Source organism: Scyliorhinus canicula, chromosome 7, assembly GCF_902713615.1.
Source record: "Scyliorhinus canicula chromosome 7, sScyCan1.1, whole genome shotgun sequence".
NCBI lineage: Eukaryota > Metazoa > Chordata > Chondrichthyes > Carcharhiniformes > Scyliorhinidae > Scyliorhinus > Scyliorhinus canicula.
In genome coordinates, this window is record NC_052152.1 from 210,776,538 (window position 1) to 210,792,633 (window position 16,096).

Genomic DNA, 16,096 nt, shown 5'->3' on the forward strand with positions numbered 1-16,096 from the left:
ACCCCAATCCCACCCCCTCCGCGCCACTCCCACCCCTCCCGCCACTCCCACCCCCTCCGCCCCATCCCACCCCCTCCGCGCCACTCCCCACCCCCTCCCGCCCCACTCTCACCCCCTCCACCCCAATCCCACCCCCTCCGCGCCACTCCCACCCCCTCCGCCCCACTCCCACCCCCTCCAACCCACTCCCACCCCCTCCGCCCACTCCCACCCCCCTCCGCCCCACTCTCACCCCCCTCCACCCCAATCCCACCCCCCTCCGCGCCACTACCCCACCCCCTCCGCCCCCCTTCCCCCCCCCTCCGCCCCACTCCCACCCCCTCCGCCCCACTCCCACCCCCTCCGCCCCAATCCCACCCCCTCCAACCCACTCCCACCCCCTCCGCCCCACTCCCACCCCCTCCGCCCCACTCCCACCCCCTCCGCCCCACTCCCACCCCCTCCACCCCAATCCCACCCCCTCTGCGCCACTCCCACCCCCTCCGCCCCAATCCCACCCCCTCCGCCCCAATCCCACCCCCTCCGCCCCACTCCCACCCCCTCCGCCCCAATCCCCCCCCCTCCGCCCCACTCCCACCCCCTCCGACCCACTCCCACCCCCCCCGCCCCAATCCCACCCCCTCCGACTCACTGCTACCCCGTCCAACCCAATCCCACCCCCTCCGCCCCACTCCCACCCCCTCCGCCCCACTCCCACCCCCTCCACCCCAATCCCACCCCCTCTGCGCCACCCCACCCCCTCCGCCCCACTCCCACCCCCTCCACCCCAATCCCACCCCCTCAGCCCCAATCCCACCCCCCTCCGACCCCACTCCCACCCCCCCGCCCCAATCCCACCCCCTCCGACTCACTGCTACCCCGTCCAACCCAATCTCACCCCCTCCAACCCACTCCACCTGTGCTGCCAGGTCTGCTTGTGGGTCTTTACTCCACTTCCCTGCCCATCCCTTGACTTCTTTGTCTATCAAAACTCTGTTTAACTCGGCCTTGAATATATTCAGTGACCCAGAGCCCCCACTGCCCTCTGAGGAAGAGGCCGCCTCGAGGCGGGGAGACTGGTAAATTCAGCCCATTGTTGATTTTTTCATCCGGTTGCCCAGCGTGGTTGGTGTGTGTAACTGGACTGGGCCAGGCGCCACATCCTCACCATCTCACCTTTCCACATTTCCAGCTATCGGATTCTCAATCCTTCTGCTGTTCCCGAGGACAAGTTCGTGGACAGCAGAAAGGCAACAGAGAAATTGTTGGGGTCTCTGGACATCAATCACACTCAGTACAAGTTTGGCCACACAAAGGTAAGGGTCAATATGTTAATACCAGTGCCCTTTGACTGGGTCAAAATATCCCCATGGACTCATTTTACACCAATACATCTGCTTCAAAACTTGTGAAATAGTAATCCTTAACTGTAATTTTTTAATAAAAGATAATAAAATTAATCATTTATCTGAGCCCACCTCAATGTTTACCTTTTGATTCCCTTTCTGGCTCTTGTTTTAATTATTTTCATTTTTTAATCTATTATTTTCATTGAAATGTTCTTCTCTCCTGCTGCCCCCAAGGGAGCTGGGTAAATCTGAACTTTATACCCAGGCCAACCCCTACACCTGACACCAGCTCAGAACCACAAGACCAGCAAGGGCAGAGGGTTACACCCAGGAGGTGAAATAACCCCCCCCCCCCCCCCCCCCCCCCCCCACCCAAAAACAACCCCCTTCTCATCACCTTGCCCAGCTTTTGGCTGGAATGTTGCTACACAGAGTGATATAGCCACTCACTGAACCATTAAGAAACCTAAACTACTGCAGCTGGAGACTGCTATCAGAGCCAAATGGAGAAACGCAGAGGAAGATCCCATTAATTATAAGAGAGTGAGATACATGAAAGAGCTGGCCTAGGTCGAATCTGAGAGAACAAATTTGCAACCTGTGAGACTTGAACTTTAAGAGATGAGTAAAATCTTGCTCAGAGTTACAGTCCTGTCAATCTAAACCAGGCCAGGGGGAGGCGCCCTGTGCAGTGCACTTTTCAGCTGTGATATTTGCTTTGTCAATCAGGTGTTTTTCAAGGCCGGCTTGTTGGGCCAGTTGGAAGAAATGCGAGATGAACGATTGGCAAAGATCCTGACAAATATCCAGGCTCAAAGCCGAGGTCGCTTAATGAGAATCGAATATCAGAAGATCATCGCCAGGCGGTAAATCGCAGCTCTCAATGGGATTTCATTTTTTATTCTTTCTAATCAATAACACCCAAATCCGGGAATCCATCCTTATCAATGACACCCAGGGCAGCACGGTGGCACAGTGGTTAGCATTGCTGCCTCACGGCGCCAAGGTCCCAGGTTCGATCCCGGCTCTGGGTCACTGTCCGTGTGGAGTTTGCACATTCGCCCCATGTCTGCGTGGGTTTCACCCCCACAACTCAAAAATGTGCAGGGTAGGTGGATTGGCCATGCTAAATTGCCCCTTAATTGGAAAAAATGAATTGGGCACTCTAAATTTAAAAACAAAATCAATGACACCCAAATCCAGGGAGGGATGATCTGTAAAAACAGGTTTCCAATCTCAATGAAATCATTGAACTGGATCAAGTCGAATCGACGGAACAGGATGAGGCTATTCAACCTCTGATGCTGTCCTGCCATTCAGTAAGTTCCTGGCAGCTGTTTGACCAAACTCCATCACCCTCCTTCACCCCGTATCCCTTAATACCTTTTGGATCGCAAAAATCTATCAATCTCAAATTTAAAATGGCAATTGATCGCTTATCAATTGCTGTTTGAGTCCTGGACGTCCAAACCAGTCGAAATACGTTCTCTGAATCCATGTTATCTGTTCCCTTCATATCTTGAAAACATCAATCAAATCAGGGTCTGGTTTCTCCGCCCCGCCGTGCCACATTTCTGTTTCACCCCGCCAGTGGGATTCTCCATTACTCCGGCTGGTCAATGGGGTTTTCTGTTGTGGGGCAGCCGTAAGGCAACCAGCGGAGAATCCCGCCCCACGTTTCTTAACTTTTAAAAATAATAATCTTTATTATTTATTTTCATTTCATTTCATTTATTGTCACAAGTAGGCTTACATTAACACTGCAATGAAGTTACTGTGAAAATCCCCTAGTTGCCACACTCCGGCGCCTGTTCGGGTACACAGAGGGAGAATTCAGAATGTCCAATTCACCTAACAAGCACATCTTTCGGGACTTGTGGGAGGAAACCGGAGCACCCGGAGGAAACCCACGCAGACACGGGAAGAATGTGCAGTCTCCGCACAGACAGTGACCCCAAGTTGGGAATCGAACCTGGGACCCTGGAGCTGTGAAGCAACAGTGCTAACCAATGTGCTACCGTGTTGCCCATCCAGGGGACACAATTCCAGTTTGTGTCATCTCTCTTTATAATTTGACCTTTGCAGTCCAAGTATAATTCTGCTAAATCACATCTCATTCCCTCCAGTATATACTTCCCAGGGTGTGGTGACCAGAGCTGCTCACACTGACTCTGGCTGTGGTCTAACCGGGACTCTGTATTAACTGAAGCATAACGTCTGCTCCCTTGTATTCAACACCTCCAGATAGAAAGACCAGCATTTCTTCCACTGTTCTGGTTGTGTTCTGTATCTGGACTCAGTTTTGTTCCCCCCTCCTTTCTTTTTATCTTTTGACCATTTCTGTCGCTCATGTTAAAGTCCAAACCAGGCTTTGCAGGTATTACACATTTCTCCCCTTCATACACTGTGTTCAACCTACTCACACTATGACCATTTTTAGATGAATATTCATGCACTGTAAAGGCTGCTGACTAAATCTGACTCATAATTAATTACTAAATGTAATGTATCAATGGAGTAAAAGGCCATAAGGACATAAGGAGGCCATTGGGCCCATTGAAGCTGCTGCACCATTCAATTAGATCATGGCTGATCACGCACCTGACTTTACCCACACCAAACCCATATCCCTTGGTGTTATTACTCTTCAGAATCTAGCGATTTCTGTCTTGAAGATGCTCATGATTGAGTTTCCAGTCCTATGGGATTGGGAATTCCAAAGATTCACCATCCTCTGGATGAAAACATTCCTCCTCATTTCAGTCCCAAGGTGTCATGAACAAAGACACCAACACTTCCTAATCTCTCCTCATCACAAATATTCCGCCTTTGTTTTTTCTACCAAAGTGGATATTTCACTTATTCACACTATGGACGCGATTGAACTAATTGGGGAAAGATTCCCATACTAATTGGGGAAAGATTCCCATACTAATTGGGGAAAGATTCCCATACTAATTGTGGAAAGATTCCCATACTAATTGGGGAAAGATTCCCATACTAATTGGGGAAAGATTCCCATACTAATTGGGGAAAGATTCCCATACTAAGCACGGTTAGCTGCATATTTCCCGGCACTTGCAGCCCTGGGAAACACAACACCACTCGTGTTGTATAAGGGACCTCAGCTGGGAACACACAGCCGAGGCCACCCCCAGCTCTGTTTTGTACACTGGGGAGCTCTGCTCACCGGAACTCCCTGTTGTAGCGAGAGATCGGGAGACCCCCCCATCAGCCCAAACACACTATGGGAGGGTCTTCCGTCCGGTTGTATTCAAAAAATGCCAGCCTGGCACCTTAGCAGTGCCCTTGCCAGCTGGCAGTGCCACCTGGGTGCCTTGGCAATGTCAGGCTGGCACCCAGGTGGCAATGCCATGGTGGCAATGCCAGGGGGCTAGGCTGGCACTGTCAGAGTGCTCAGGTAGCACCAGGGTGCCACCCTGCCTAAAGGGCATGCAGCTGAGAGCCTCTGATCCCCTGGGAGGCCCCACGAATGCTGTACCGTCTAGTCACTGTTTGTGAGGTCGAGTGCTGAACAACACTTTCCCGAGATCTCCAAGGCAAAGGAGATGAATCCCAAAGTCGCAGGTACCTCGGGCATCTGCACATTACAGTGAGACTAACTGCCTCGTTCTAATATGCAGATTTGCCAAAAAGTGACCCGCCCACAATGGACGGGATTCACATCACAACGTTTTCCAAGAGCACGTTGAATCTGGTGAGGTGTTGTGAGCCGAGTATATCCTGGGAGCGGGTTCTCCCGGCTTCTATCAGGCACGCTGCACTGGCAGCAAGGTCCAACATAGTCAGTGGATTCTTCTGACATTCCATCCTCTTGCCCATTTACACAATCTGCAGCCAGTCCCAAACTCCTCACAACACACATCAGCAGCAAAGATTACTACTGACGCTCAAATCCAACTCATTGATATAGATTGTGATATAAATTAATAATAGATTTATTATAGAGTTGTATAGATTTATATCAGTTGGGGATTAAAGTTACGCTAATTTGCATTTCTAATTTATGTTGGAATCAGAGACGCGTTACTGATCATTCAATGGAACATTCGTGCTTTCAATGCTGTGAAGAATTGGTCCTGGATGAAGCTTTTCTTCAAGATTAAGCCGCTGCTGAAGAGTGCTGAGAATGAGAAGGAGATGGCAAATCTCAAGGATGAATTCCTAAAGTTGAAAGAGGCTCTGGTGAAATCTGAGGCTAAACGCAAGGAGCTGGAAGAGAAACAAGTCGGCCTGATTCAGGACAAGAATGACCTTACCCTCCAGCTCCAGGCGGTAAGAGCAGAGGAGTTGCCCCTCCCCGAGCCCCTCCCACAGCCCCTCACAGAGCCCCTCCCACAGCTCCTCCCACAGCCCCTCCCACAGCCCCTCCTAGAGCCCAGTCATCAGTGGACATGGTCCACACCTCGACCCACCCTCAATCGTGTGGCATTTGAGTTGCTGCCCATCTCACAGTTTCCACTGTTAGTCTTGATGAGAGTTAATGACAGTGAATCAAATGCTCGGTGTCTATCAGACATGGTATAAAAGAGCAGCTATCACCCTAAACTGAACATTCTTACAGAGTTTCAAACTCATTGATTGAAGAGGGAGACACTGGACACAATCTACCTGAATGGGAACAAAGTCCCGTAGCGAGTGCATTTAGCTAGGTGTTCCAGCCCATTCGGGTAGATACAGAGCCTCGGAAGGGAACGCCATGGTGAGGCCGCACTTAGTCCTTCTCGCCGGAACTCCTCCATGCAGAAGGAGATCGGGACACCATTTGTAAATGTCGACTCTCCCCTCTACCATGACCCCTAAACCCCCCCAAACCCCAAACTCACCTATAAGGGGGTCCTCAGGCCCACCCCAACCCCCATTACCCAGGCAAGACACGGGGAGAATGTACAGAATCCACACAGACAGTGATCCAAGCTGGGAATCAAATCCAGGTCCCTGGCACTGTGGAGCAACAGTGCTAACCACTGTGGTACCATGCTGCCCATAATAGAGGTCATGGAGGTTTACAGCATGGAAACAGGCCCTTCGGCCCAGCTTGTCCATGCCGCCCAGTGTCTATCACTAAGCTAGTCCCAATTGCCGGCATTTGGCCCATATCCCTCTGTACCCACCCTGCCCATGTAACTTTCTAAATGCTTTTTAAAAGACAAAATTGTACCCGCCTCTACCACTGCCTCTGACAGCTCGTTCCAGACACTCACCACCCTCTGTGTGAATGATTGCCCCTCTAGACCCTTTTGTATCTCTCTCCTCTCACCTTGAACCTATGCCCTCTAGTTTTAGACTCCCCTACCTTTGTGAAAAGATGTTGACTATCTACCTTATCAATGCCACTCATTATTTTATAATCTTTTATAAAAGGACCTTTAGGGATGAGTGAGCATAACGTGATGGAATTTTACATTGTGAGCAAGTTCAATCTGAAGTTGGGGTGTTAAAGTTGAATAAAGGGATGATGAAGATATGAGGAACAAATTGGCTGAGGTCGATTGGACAAATGCATTAAAATGTATGACTGTGCACAAGCAATGGATAGTCTTCAAAGAACTACTGCATAGCGTGCAGTACTTGTACATTCCTTCAAGGTGCAAAAAGCCAGTTAACCATGGCTGGCAAAGGAAGTTAAGGATTATATAGCTTAAAACAAAAAGGCTGATAAAGTTTCCAGAAATAGTAGTAAACCTGAGGATTGGGAGGATTTGGGAGTACAGCAAAGGAAGGTGAAGAAACTGATAACAAAAGGGAGAAGATAGCAGGAATGTAAATTAGCAAAAAATATAAAAATGGACTTTAAAGCTTCTATAGGATGTAAAACGGAATGTTTGTCTCGGGCGATGAGTCCAGTACAGGCAGAGTGAGGAGAATGAGGAATGAGGAATAGAGAAAGGCAGAGAGGCTAAATGATTATTTTGACTCCATCTTCACTGAGGAAGACACAGGAAATCTACTAGATGTAAAGATCCAAGTGACATGGGGAATACTGAGTGGAAGGTTGTATCAGTAAGAAGGTTAAATTGGAGAAATTAATGGGACTGAAAGTTGATAAATGCCCAGGACCTGATATTATGCATCCCAGAGTGTTGAAAGAGGTTGCTATAGAGATAGTGGCTGCATTGGTGAACATCTGCCAAAATTCTCGAGATTCTGGAATGGCTCCTGTAGATTGGAAGGTGGTAAATGTCACCCCCACTGTTTAAGAAGGGAGAAGAAAGAAAACTGGGACTACAGACACGTCAGCCAGACCCATCCCCACCAGTACTGTACCCCAGTATCTCTGTAGTGGGGAAAATGCTCAAATCTATTATACAGGATGTGATAAATGGACACTTGAACACTCCTGATCTGACTGGGAATAGTCGGCATGGATTTATGAATGGGAAATCCTGTTTAGAGAACTTGTTGGAATTGTTTGAGGCTATTACTAACATAATTGACAAAGGAGAATCGATGGAGGTAGTATAAATATTTGGATTTTCAGAAAGATTTTGATAACGTTCCCCACAGGAGGTTAGCAAAATATAAGCACATGGGATGGGTGACAATATATTGGCATTGATTCAGGATTGAAGAGGCAGAGAACAGAGTAAGAATAAACGGGGTATTCTCGCTGTGGCTACTGCAAGGCTCCGTACTCTGCTCCCAGCTGTTCACAATATATATCAATGGTTTGGATGTGGGAACAAAATGCAATATTTCCAGTACGCAGAGATACAAACCTTAGTGGGAATGTGTTGTGAGGAAGATTCAAAATGGCTTGAAGGGGATTTGGATGGAGTTAGTTAGTCAGCAGGAACATGGTAGATGGAATATAATGTGGGAAAAATGTGAGGAAATCCACTTTGGGAGAAGGACAGATGTGCAGAGCATTTCCTAAATGGTAAGAAATTGGAAATTGTAGATGTACAGAGGGATCTGGGTGTCCTTGTCCATAAGTCACTGAATGCTGACATGTAGGTGCAGCAAACAAATGGAATGTTAGTCTATATCAAGAGGCTTTGAGTACAGAAGTAGCGAGGTCTTCAATAGTAGAGAAGCTTGGTGAGACCGCACCTGGAGTACTGGGTCAGCAGTTTTAGTCCCCCTTACCTCCGAAAGGATATTATTGTCATTGGGGGAGTTCAGTGAAGGATCAGCAGACTTGTTCCGGGGGCTGAAATCCCTCCCAGGACTGGAGGGACTGGGCCTGTATTCTCGAGAGTTTTGAAGAATTTGAGGTGATCTCACTGAAACTGACAAAATATTGAAAGGAATAGACAGAGTAGATGGGGGTAAGATGTTTCCCCGATTGGGCGTCTGGAACCAGAGGCTAAATTTCAAAATAAGGGGGGTACCGCCGAGGACCGAGATGAGGAGGAATGTCTTTACGCAGAGGGTGGTGAATCTGTGGAATTCATGACCCAGAGGCTGTGGAAGCTCAGTCACTGAGTGTGTTTAAAATAGAGATTGACAGATTTCTAAATACCAATCAGATAAAGGGGATGATATGGGGATGATCAGGCATGATGGTATTGAATGGCAGGACAGGCTCGATGGGCTGAATGGCCTCTGCTCCTGTACTCTCAGCAGTTGAGGAAGATTCAGAACTAAGATAGTTTATGGTTTCTAACTCTAGGAACAGGACACTCTCGCAGATGCAGCAGAAAGATGTGACCTTCTGATCAAAGCAAAGATTCAGTTGGAGGCAAAGGTGAAAGAACTGACGGAGCGACTGGACGATGAAGAAGAAATGAACGCGGAGATCACCGCCAAGAAACGCAAACTCGAGGATGAGTGTGCAGAACTGAAGAAAGACATTGATGATCTGGAAATCACATTGGCCAAAGTGGAAAAGGAGAAACATGCAACAGAAAATAAGGTAGATTCACATTCAGCAATGATACAAATTAATTCCACCGACCTTTCCTCCATCTCAGTGTCTGAATTCCTGTTAATCTCTGAATGGGAAAGAAATCTCCTCCAACTTCACTGCTGGAGAGACACCAACAGGTGCATCCATTCCATTTACACGCCAACACCTTATATATCCTGTACCTCAGGCCTCAACCTCGCCTCTCTCCTTCCCGTCCACCCGCTCCTCCATCGCCACATTCCAGTCGCCATAACTCCATCCATATTGTTATACCGTGACAGACCCGCCCCCACCAGTACTGTACCCCAGTGTTATACAGCGACAGACCCATCCCCACCAGTACTGTACCCCAGTGTTATACAGCGACAGACCCGTCCCCACCAGTACTGTACCCCAGTGTTATACAGGGACAGACCCGTCCCCACCAGTACTGTACCCCAGTGTTATACAGTGACAGACCCGTCCCCACCAGTACTGTACCCCAGTGTTATAGTGACAGACCCGTCCCCACCAGTACTGTACCCCAGTGTTATACAGTGACAGACCCGCCCCCACCAGTACTGTACCCCAGTGTTATACAGTGACAGACCCGACCCCACCAGTACTGTACCCCAGTGTTATACAGCGACAGACCCCTCCCCACCAGTACTGTACCCCAGTGTTATACAGTGACAGACCCGTCCCCAACAGTACTGTACCCCAGTGTTATACAGCGACAGACCCGTCCCCACCAGTACTGTACCCCAGTGTTATACAGCGACAGACCCGTCCCCACCAGTACTGTATCCCAGTGTTATACAGTGACAGACCCGTCCCCACCAGTACTGTACCCCAGTGTTATACAGTGACAGACCCGTCCCCACCAGTACTGTACCCCAGTGTTATACAGTGACAGACCCGTCCCCACCAGTACTGTACCCCAGTGTTATACAGTGACAGACCCGTCCCCACCAGTACTGTACCCCAGTGTTATACAGTGACAGACCCGTCCCCACCAGTACTGTACCCCAGTGTTATACAGTGACAGACCCGTCCCCACCAGTACTGTACCCCAGTGTTATACAGTGACAGACCTGTCCCCACCAGTACTGTACCCCAGTGTATACAGTGACAGACCCGTCCCCACCAGTACTGTACCCCAGTGTTATACAGTGACAGACCCGCCCCCACCAGTACTGTACCCCAGTGGTATACAGTGACAGACCCGTCCCCACCAGTACTGTACCCCAGTGTTATACAGTGACAGACCCATCCCCACCAGTACTGTACCCCAGTGTTATACAGTGACAGAGCCGTCCCCACCAGTACTGCACCCCAGTGTTATACAGGGACAGACCCGTCCCCACCAGTACTGTACTCCAGTGTTATACAGTGATAGACCCATCCCCACCAGTCCTGTACCCCAGTGTTATACAGTGACAGACCCATCCCCACCAGTACTGTACCCCAGTGTTATACAGTGACAGACCCGTCCCCACCAGTACTGTACCCCAGTGTTGTGCAGTGACAGACCCGTCCCCACCAGTACTGTACCCCAGTGTTATACAGTGACAGACCCATCCTCACCAGTACTGTACCCCAGTGTTATACAATGACAGACCCGCCCCCACCAGTACTGTACCCCAGTGTTATACAGTGACAGACCCGCCCCCACCAGTACTGTACCCCAGTGTTATACAGTGACAGACCCATCCCCACCAGTACTGTACCCCAGTGTTATACAGAGACAGACCCATCCCCACCAGTACTGTACCCCAGTGTTATACAGTGATAGACCCATCCCCACCAGTACTGTACCCCAGTGTTATACAGTGACAGGCACATCCCCACCAGTACTGTACCACAGTGTTATACAGTGACAGACCCATCCCCACCAGTACTATATCCCAGTGTTATACAGAGACAGACCCATCCCCATCAGTACTGTACCCCAGTGTTATACAGAGACAGACCCATCCCCACCAGTACTGTACCACAGTGTTATACAGTGACAGACACATCCCCACCAGTACTACATCCCAGTGTTATACAGTGACAGAACTGTCCCCACCAGTACTGTACTCCAGTGTTATACAGTGACAGACCCGTCCCCACCAGTACTGTACCCCAGTGTTATACAGTGACAGACCCGTCCCCACCAGTACTGTACCCCAGTGTTATACAGTGACAGACCCATACCCACCAGTACTGTACCCCAGTGTTATACAGTGACAGACCCATCCCCACCAGTACTGTATCCCAGTGTTATACAGTCACATACCTGTCCCCACCAGTGCTGTACTCCAGTGTTATACAGTGACAGACCAATCCCCAGCAGTACTGCACCCCAGTGTAATACAGTGACAGACCCCTCCCCACCAGTACTGTACCCCAGTGGTATACAGTGAGAGACCCGTCCCCACCTGTACTGGACCCCAGTGTTATAGAGTGACAGACCCATCCTCACCAGTTCTGCACCCCAGTGTTATACAGTGACAGAACCGTCCCCACCAGTACTGTACCACAGTGTTATACAGTGACAGACACATCCCCACCAGTACTGTACCACACTGTTATACAGTGACAGACACATCCCCACCAGTACTACATCCCAGTGTTATACAGTGACAGACCCGTCCCCACCAGTACTGTACCCCAGTGTTATACAGTGACAGACACATCCCCACCAGTACTGTACCACAGTGTTATACAGTGACAGACACATCCCCACCAGTACTGTACCACAGTGTTATACAGTGACAGACACATCCCCACCAGTACTGTACCACAGTGTTATACAGTGACAGACACATCCCCACCAGTACTGTACCCCAGTGTTATACAGTGACAGACCCGTCCCCACCAGTACTGTACCCCAGTGTTATACAGTCACAGACCCGTCCCCACCAGTACTGTATCCCAGTGTTATACAGTGACAGACTCATCCCCACCAGTACTGTACCCCAGTGTTATACAGTGACAGACCCGTCCCCACCAGTACAGTATCCCAGTGTTATACAGTGACAGACCAGTCCCCACCAGTACTGTACCCCAGTGTTATACAGTGACAGACTCGTCCCACCAGTACTGTACCCCAGTGTTATATAGTGACAGACCCGTCCCCATCAGTACTGTACCCCAGTGTTAGACAGTGACAGACCCATCCCCACCAGTGCTGTCCTGCAGTGTTATACAGTGACAGACCCGTCCCCACCAGTACTGTACCCCAGTGTTATACAGTGACAGACCCGTCCCCACCAGTACTGTACCCCAGTGTTATACAGTGACAGACCCGTCCCCACCAGTACTGTACCCCAGTGTTATACAGTGACAGACCCGTCCCCACCAGTACTGTACCCCAGTGTTATACAGTGACAGACCCGTCCCCATCAGTACTGTACCCCAGTGTTATACAGTGACTGACCCGTCCCAATCAGTACTGTACCCCCGTGTTATACAGCGACAGACCCGTCCCCACCAGTACTGTACACTAGTGTTGTGCAGTGACAGACCCATCCCCACCAGTACTGTATCCCAGTGCTATACAGTGACTGACCCATCCCCACAGTACTGCACCCCAGTGTTATACAGTGACAGACCCGTTCCCACCAGTACTGTATCCCAGTGTTATACAGTGACTGACCCATCCCCACCAGTACTGTATCCCAGTGCTATACAGTGACTGACCCATCCCCACAGTACTGCAGCCCAGTGTTATACAGTGACAGACCCGTTCCCACCAGTACTGCACCCCAGTGTTATACAGTGACAGACCCGTTCCCACCAGTACTGTATCCCAGTGTTATACAGTGACAGACCCATCCCCACCAGTACTGTACCCCAGTGTTATACAGTGACAGACCCGTCCCCACCAGTACAGTACCCCTGTGTTATACAGTGACAGACTCATCCCCACCAGTACTGTCCCCCTGAGTTATACAGTGACAGACCCATTCCCACCAGTGCTGTACCCCAGTGTTATACAGCGACAGACCCATCCCCACCAGTACTGTACCCAAGTGTTATACAGTGACAGGCTGTCTCCAACTGTACTGAACCCCAGTGTTATACAGTGACAGACCCGTCCCCACCAGTACTGTACCCAAGTGTTATACAGTGACAGGCTGTCTCCAACTGTACTGAACCCCAGTGTTATACAGTGACAGACCCGTCCCCACCAGTACTGTACCCACGTGTTATACAGTGACAGACCCGTCCCCACCAGTACTGTACCCCAGTGTAATACAGTGACACACCCATCCCCACCAGTACTGTACCCAGTGTTATACAGTGACAGACCCGTCCCCACCAGTACTGTATCCCAGTGTTATACAGTGACAGACCTGTCCCCACCAGTACTGTACCCCAGTGTTATACAGTGACAGACCCGTCCCGGCCAATACTGTACCCCAGTGTTATACAGTGATAGACCCCTCCCCACCAGTACTGTACCCCAGTGTTATACAGTAACAGACACGTCCCCACCAGTTCTGTACCCCAACGTTATACAGTGACAGACCCATCCCCACCAGTGCTGTACCCCAGTGTTATACAGCGACAGACCCATCCCCACCATTACTGTACCCCAGTGTTATACAGTGACAGACCCGTCCCCACCAGTACTGTACCCCAGTGTTATACAGTGAAAGACCCATCCCCACCAGTTCTGTACCCCAGTGTTATACAGTGACAGACCTGTCCCCACCAGTACTGTGCCCCAGTGTTATACAGCGACAGACCCGTCCCCACCAGTACTGTACCCCAGTGTTATACAGTGACAGACACGTTCCCCACCAGTATTATATCCCAGTGTTATACAGTGACAGACACGTTCCCCACCAGTATTATATCCCAGTGTTATACAGTGACAGACACATCCCCACCAGTATTATATCCCAGTGTTATACAGTGACAGACCCGTTCCCACCAGTACTGTTCCCCAGTGTTATACAGTGACAGACCTGTCCCCACCAGTACTGTACCCCAGTGTTATACAGTGACAGACCCATCCCCACCAGTACTGTACCCCAGTGTTATACAGTGACAGACCCATCCCCACCAGAACTGTACCCCAGTGTTATACAGTGACAGGCCCGTCCCCACCAGTACTGTACCCCAGTGTTATACAGTGACAGACCCATCCCCACCAGTGCTGTACCCCAGTGTTATACAGTGATAGACCCCTCCCCACCAGTACTGTACCCCAGTGTTATACAGTAACAGACGCGTCCCCACCAGTGCTGTACCCCAGTGTTATACAGTGACAGACCCATCCCCACCTGTACTGTCCCCCAGTGTTGTGCAGTGACAGACCCGTCCCCACCAGTACTGTTCCCCAGTGTTATACAGTGACAGACCCATCCCCACCAGCACTGTACCCCAGTGTTATACAGTGACAGACCCGTCCCCACCAGTACTGTACCCCAGTGTTATACAGTGAAAGATCTGTCCCCACCCATACTGTACCCCAGTGTTAAACAGTGACAGACTCGTCCCCACCAGTACTGTAAACCCAGTGTTATACAGTAACAGACCAGTCCCCACCAGTACTGTACCCCAGTGTTATACAGTGACAGACCCGTCCCCACCAGTACTGTACCCCCATGTTATACAGTAACAGACCCGTCCCCACCAGTACTGTACCCCAGTGTTATACAGTGACAGACCCATCCCCACCAGTACTGTACCCCAGTGTTATACAGTGACAGACCCGTCCCCACCAGTACTGTACCCCAGTGTAATACAGTGACAGACCCGTCCCCACCAGTACTGTACCCAGTGTTATACAGTGACAGACCCGTTCCCACCAGTACTGTACCCCAGTGTTATACAGTGACAGACCCGTCCGTACCAGTACTGTACCCCAGTGTTATACAGTGACAGACCCATCCCCACCAGTACTGTGCCCCAGTGTTATACAGTGACAGACCCGTCCCCACCAGTACTGTACCCCAGTGTCATACAGTGACAGACCCTTCCCCACCAGTACTGTACCCCAGTGTTATACAGTGACAGACCCGTCCCCACCAGTACTGTACCCCAGTGTTATACAGTGACAGACCCGTCCCCACCAGTACTGTACCCCAGTGTTATACAGTGACAGACCCGTCCTCAGCAGTACTGTACCCCAGTGTTATACAGTGACAGACCCATCCCCACCAGTACTGTACCCCAGTGTTATACAGTGACAGACCCGTCCCTACCACTACTGTACCCCAGTGTTATACAGTGACAGACTCATTCCCACCAGTACTGTACCCTAGTGTTATACAGTGACAGACCCATTCCCACCAGTACTGTACCCTAGTGTTATACAGTGACAGACCCATCCCCACCAGTACTGTACCCCAGTGTTATACAGTGACAGACCCGTCCCCACCAGTACTGTACCCCAGTGTTATAAAGCGACAGACCCATCCCCACCAGTACTGTACCCCAGTGTTATACAGTGACAGACCCGTCCCCACCAGTACTGTACTCCAGTGTTATAGTGACAGACCCGTCCCCACCAGTACTGTACCTCAGTGTTATACAGTGACAGACCTGTCTCCACCAGTACTGTACCCCAGTGTTATACAGTGACAGACCCGACCCCACCAGTACTGTACCCCAGTGTTATACAGTGACAGACCCATCCCCAGCTGTACTGTACCCCAGTGTTATACAGTGACAGACCCGTCCCCACCAGTACTGTACCCCAGTGTTATACAGTGATAAACCCGTCCCCACCAATACTGTACCCCAGTGTTATACAGTGATAGACCCGTCCCCACCAGTTCGGTACCCCAGTGTTATACAGTGACAGACCCCTCCCCACCAGGCTGTGCCCCAGGGTTATACAGTGACAGACCCGTCCCCACCAGTACTGTACCCCAGTGTTATAGTGACAGACCCGTCCCCACCAGTACTGTACCCC

At 50.4% G+C, this 16,096-nt stretch overlaps 1 protein-coding gene across 1 annotated transcript in view; it reads left to right on the forward strand.

The window, feature by feature from the left end:
- Positions 1–16,096, forward strand: part of LOC119969176 (myosin-7-like) — a 184,968-nt gene that overhangs the window by 109,323 nt on the left and 59,549 nt on the right. The window contains exons 20-23 of the mRNA XM_038802412.1: positions 1,172–1,295; positions 2,058–2,194; positions 5,369–5,624; positions 8,965–9,207. Coding sequence (XP_038658340.1) covers positions 1,172–1,295; positions 2,058–2,194; positions 5,369–5,624; positions 8,965–9,207 — 760 coding nt within the window. The remainder of the gene's footprint in view (positions 1–1,171; positions 1,296–2,057; positions 2,195–5,368; positions 5,625–8,964; positions 9,208–16,096) is intronic.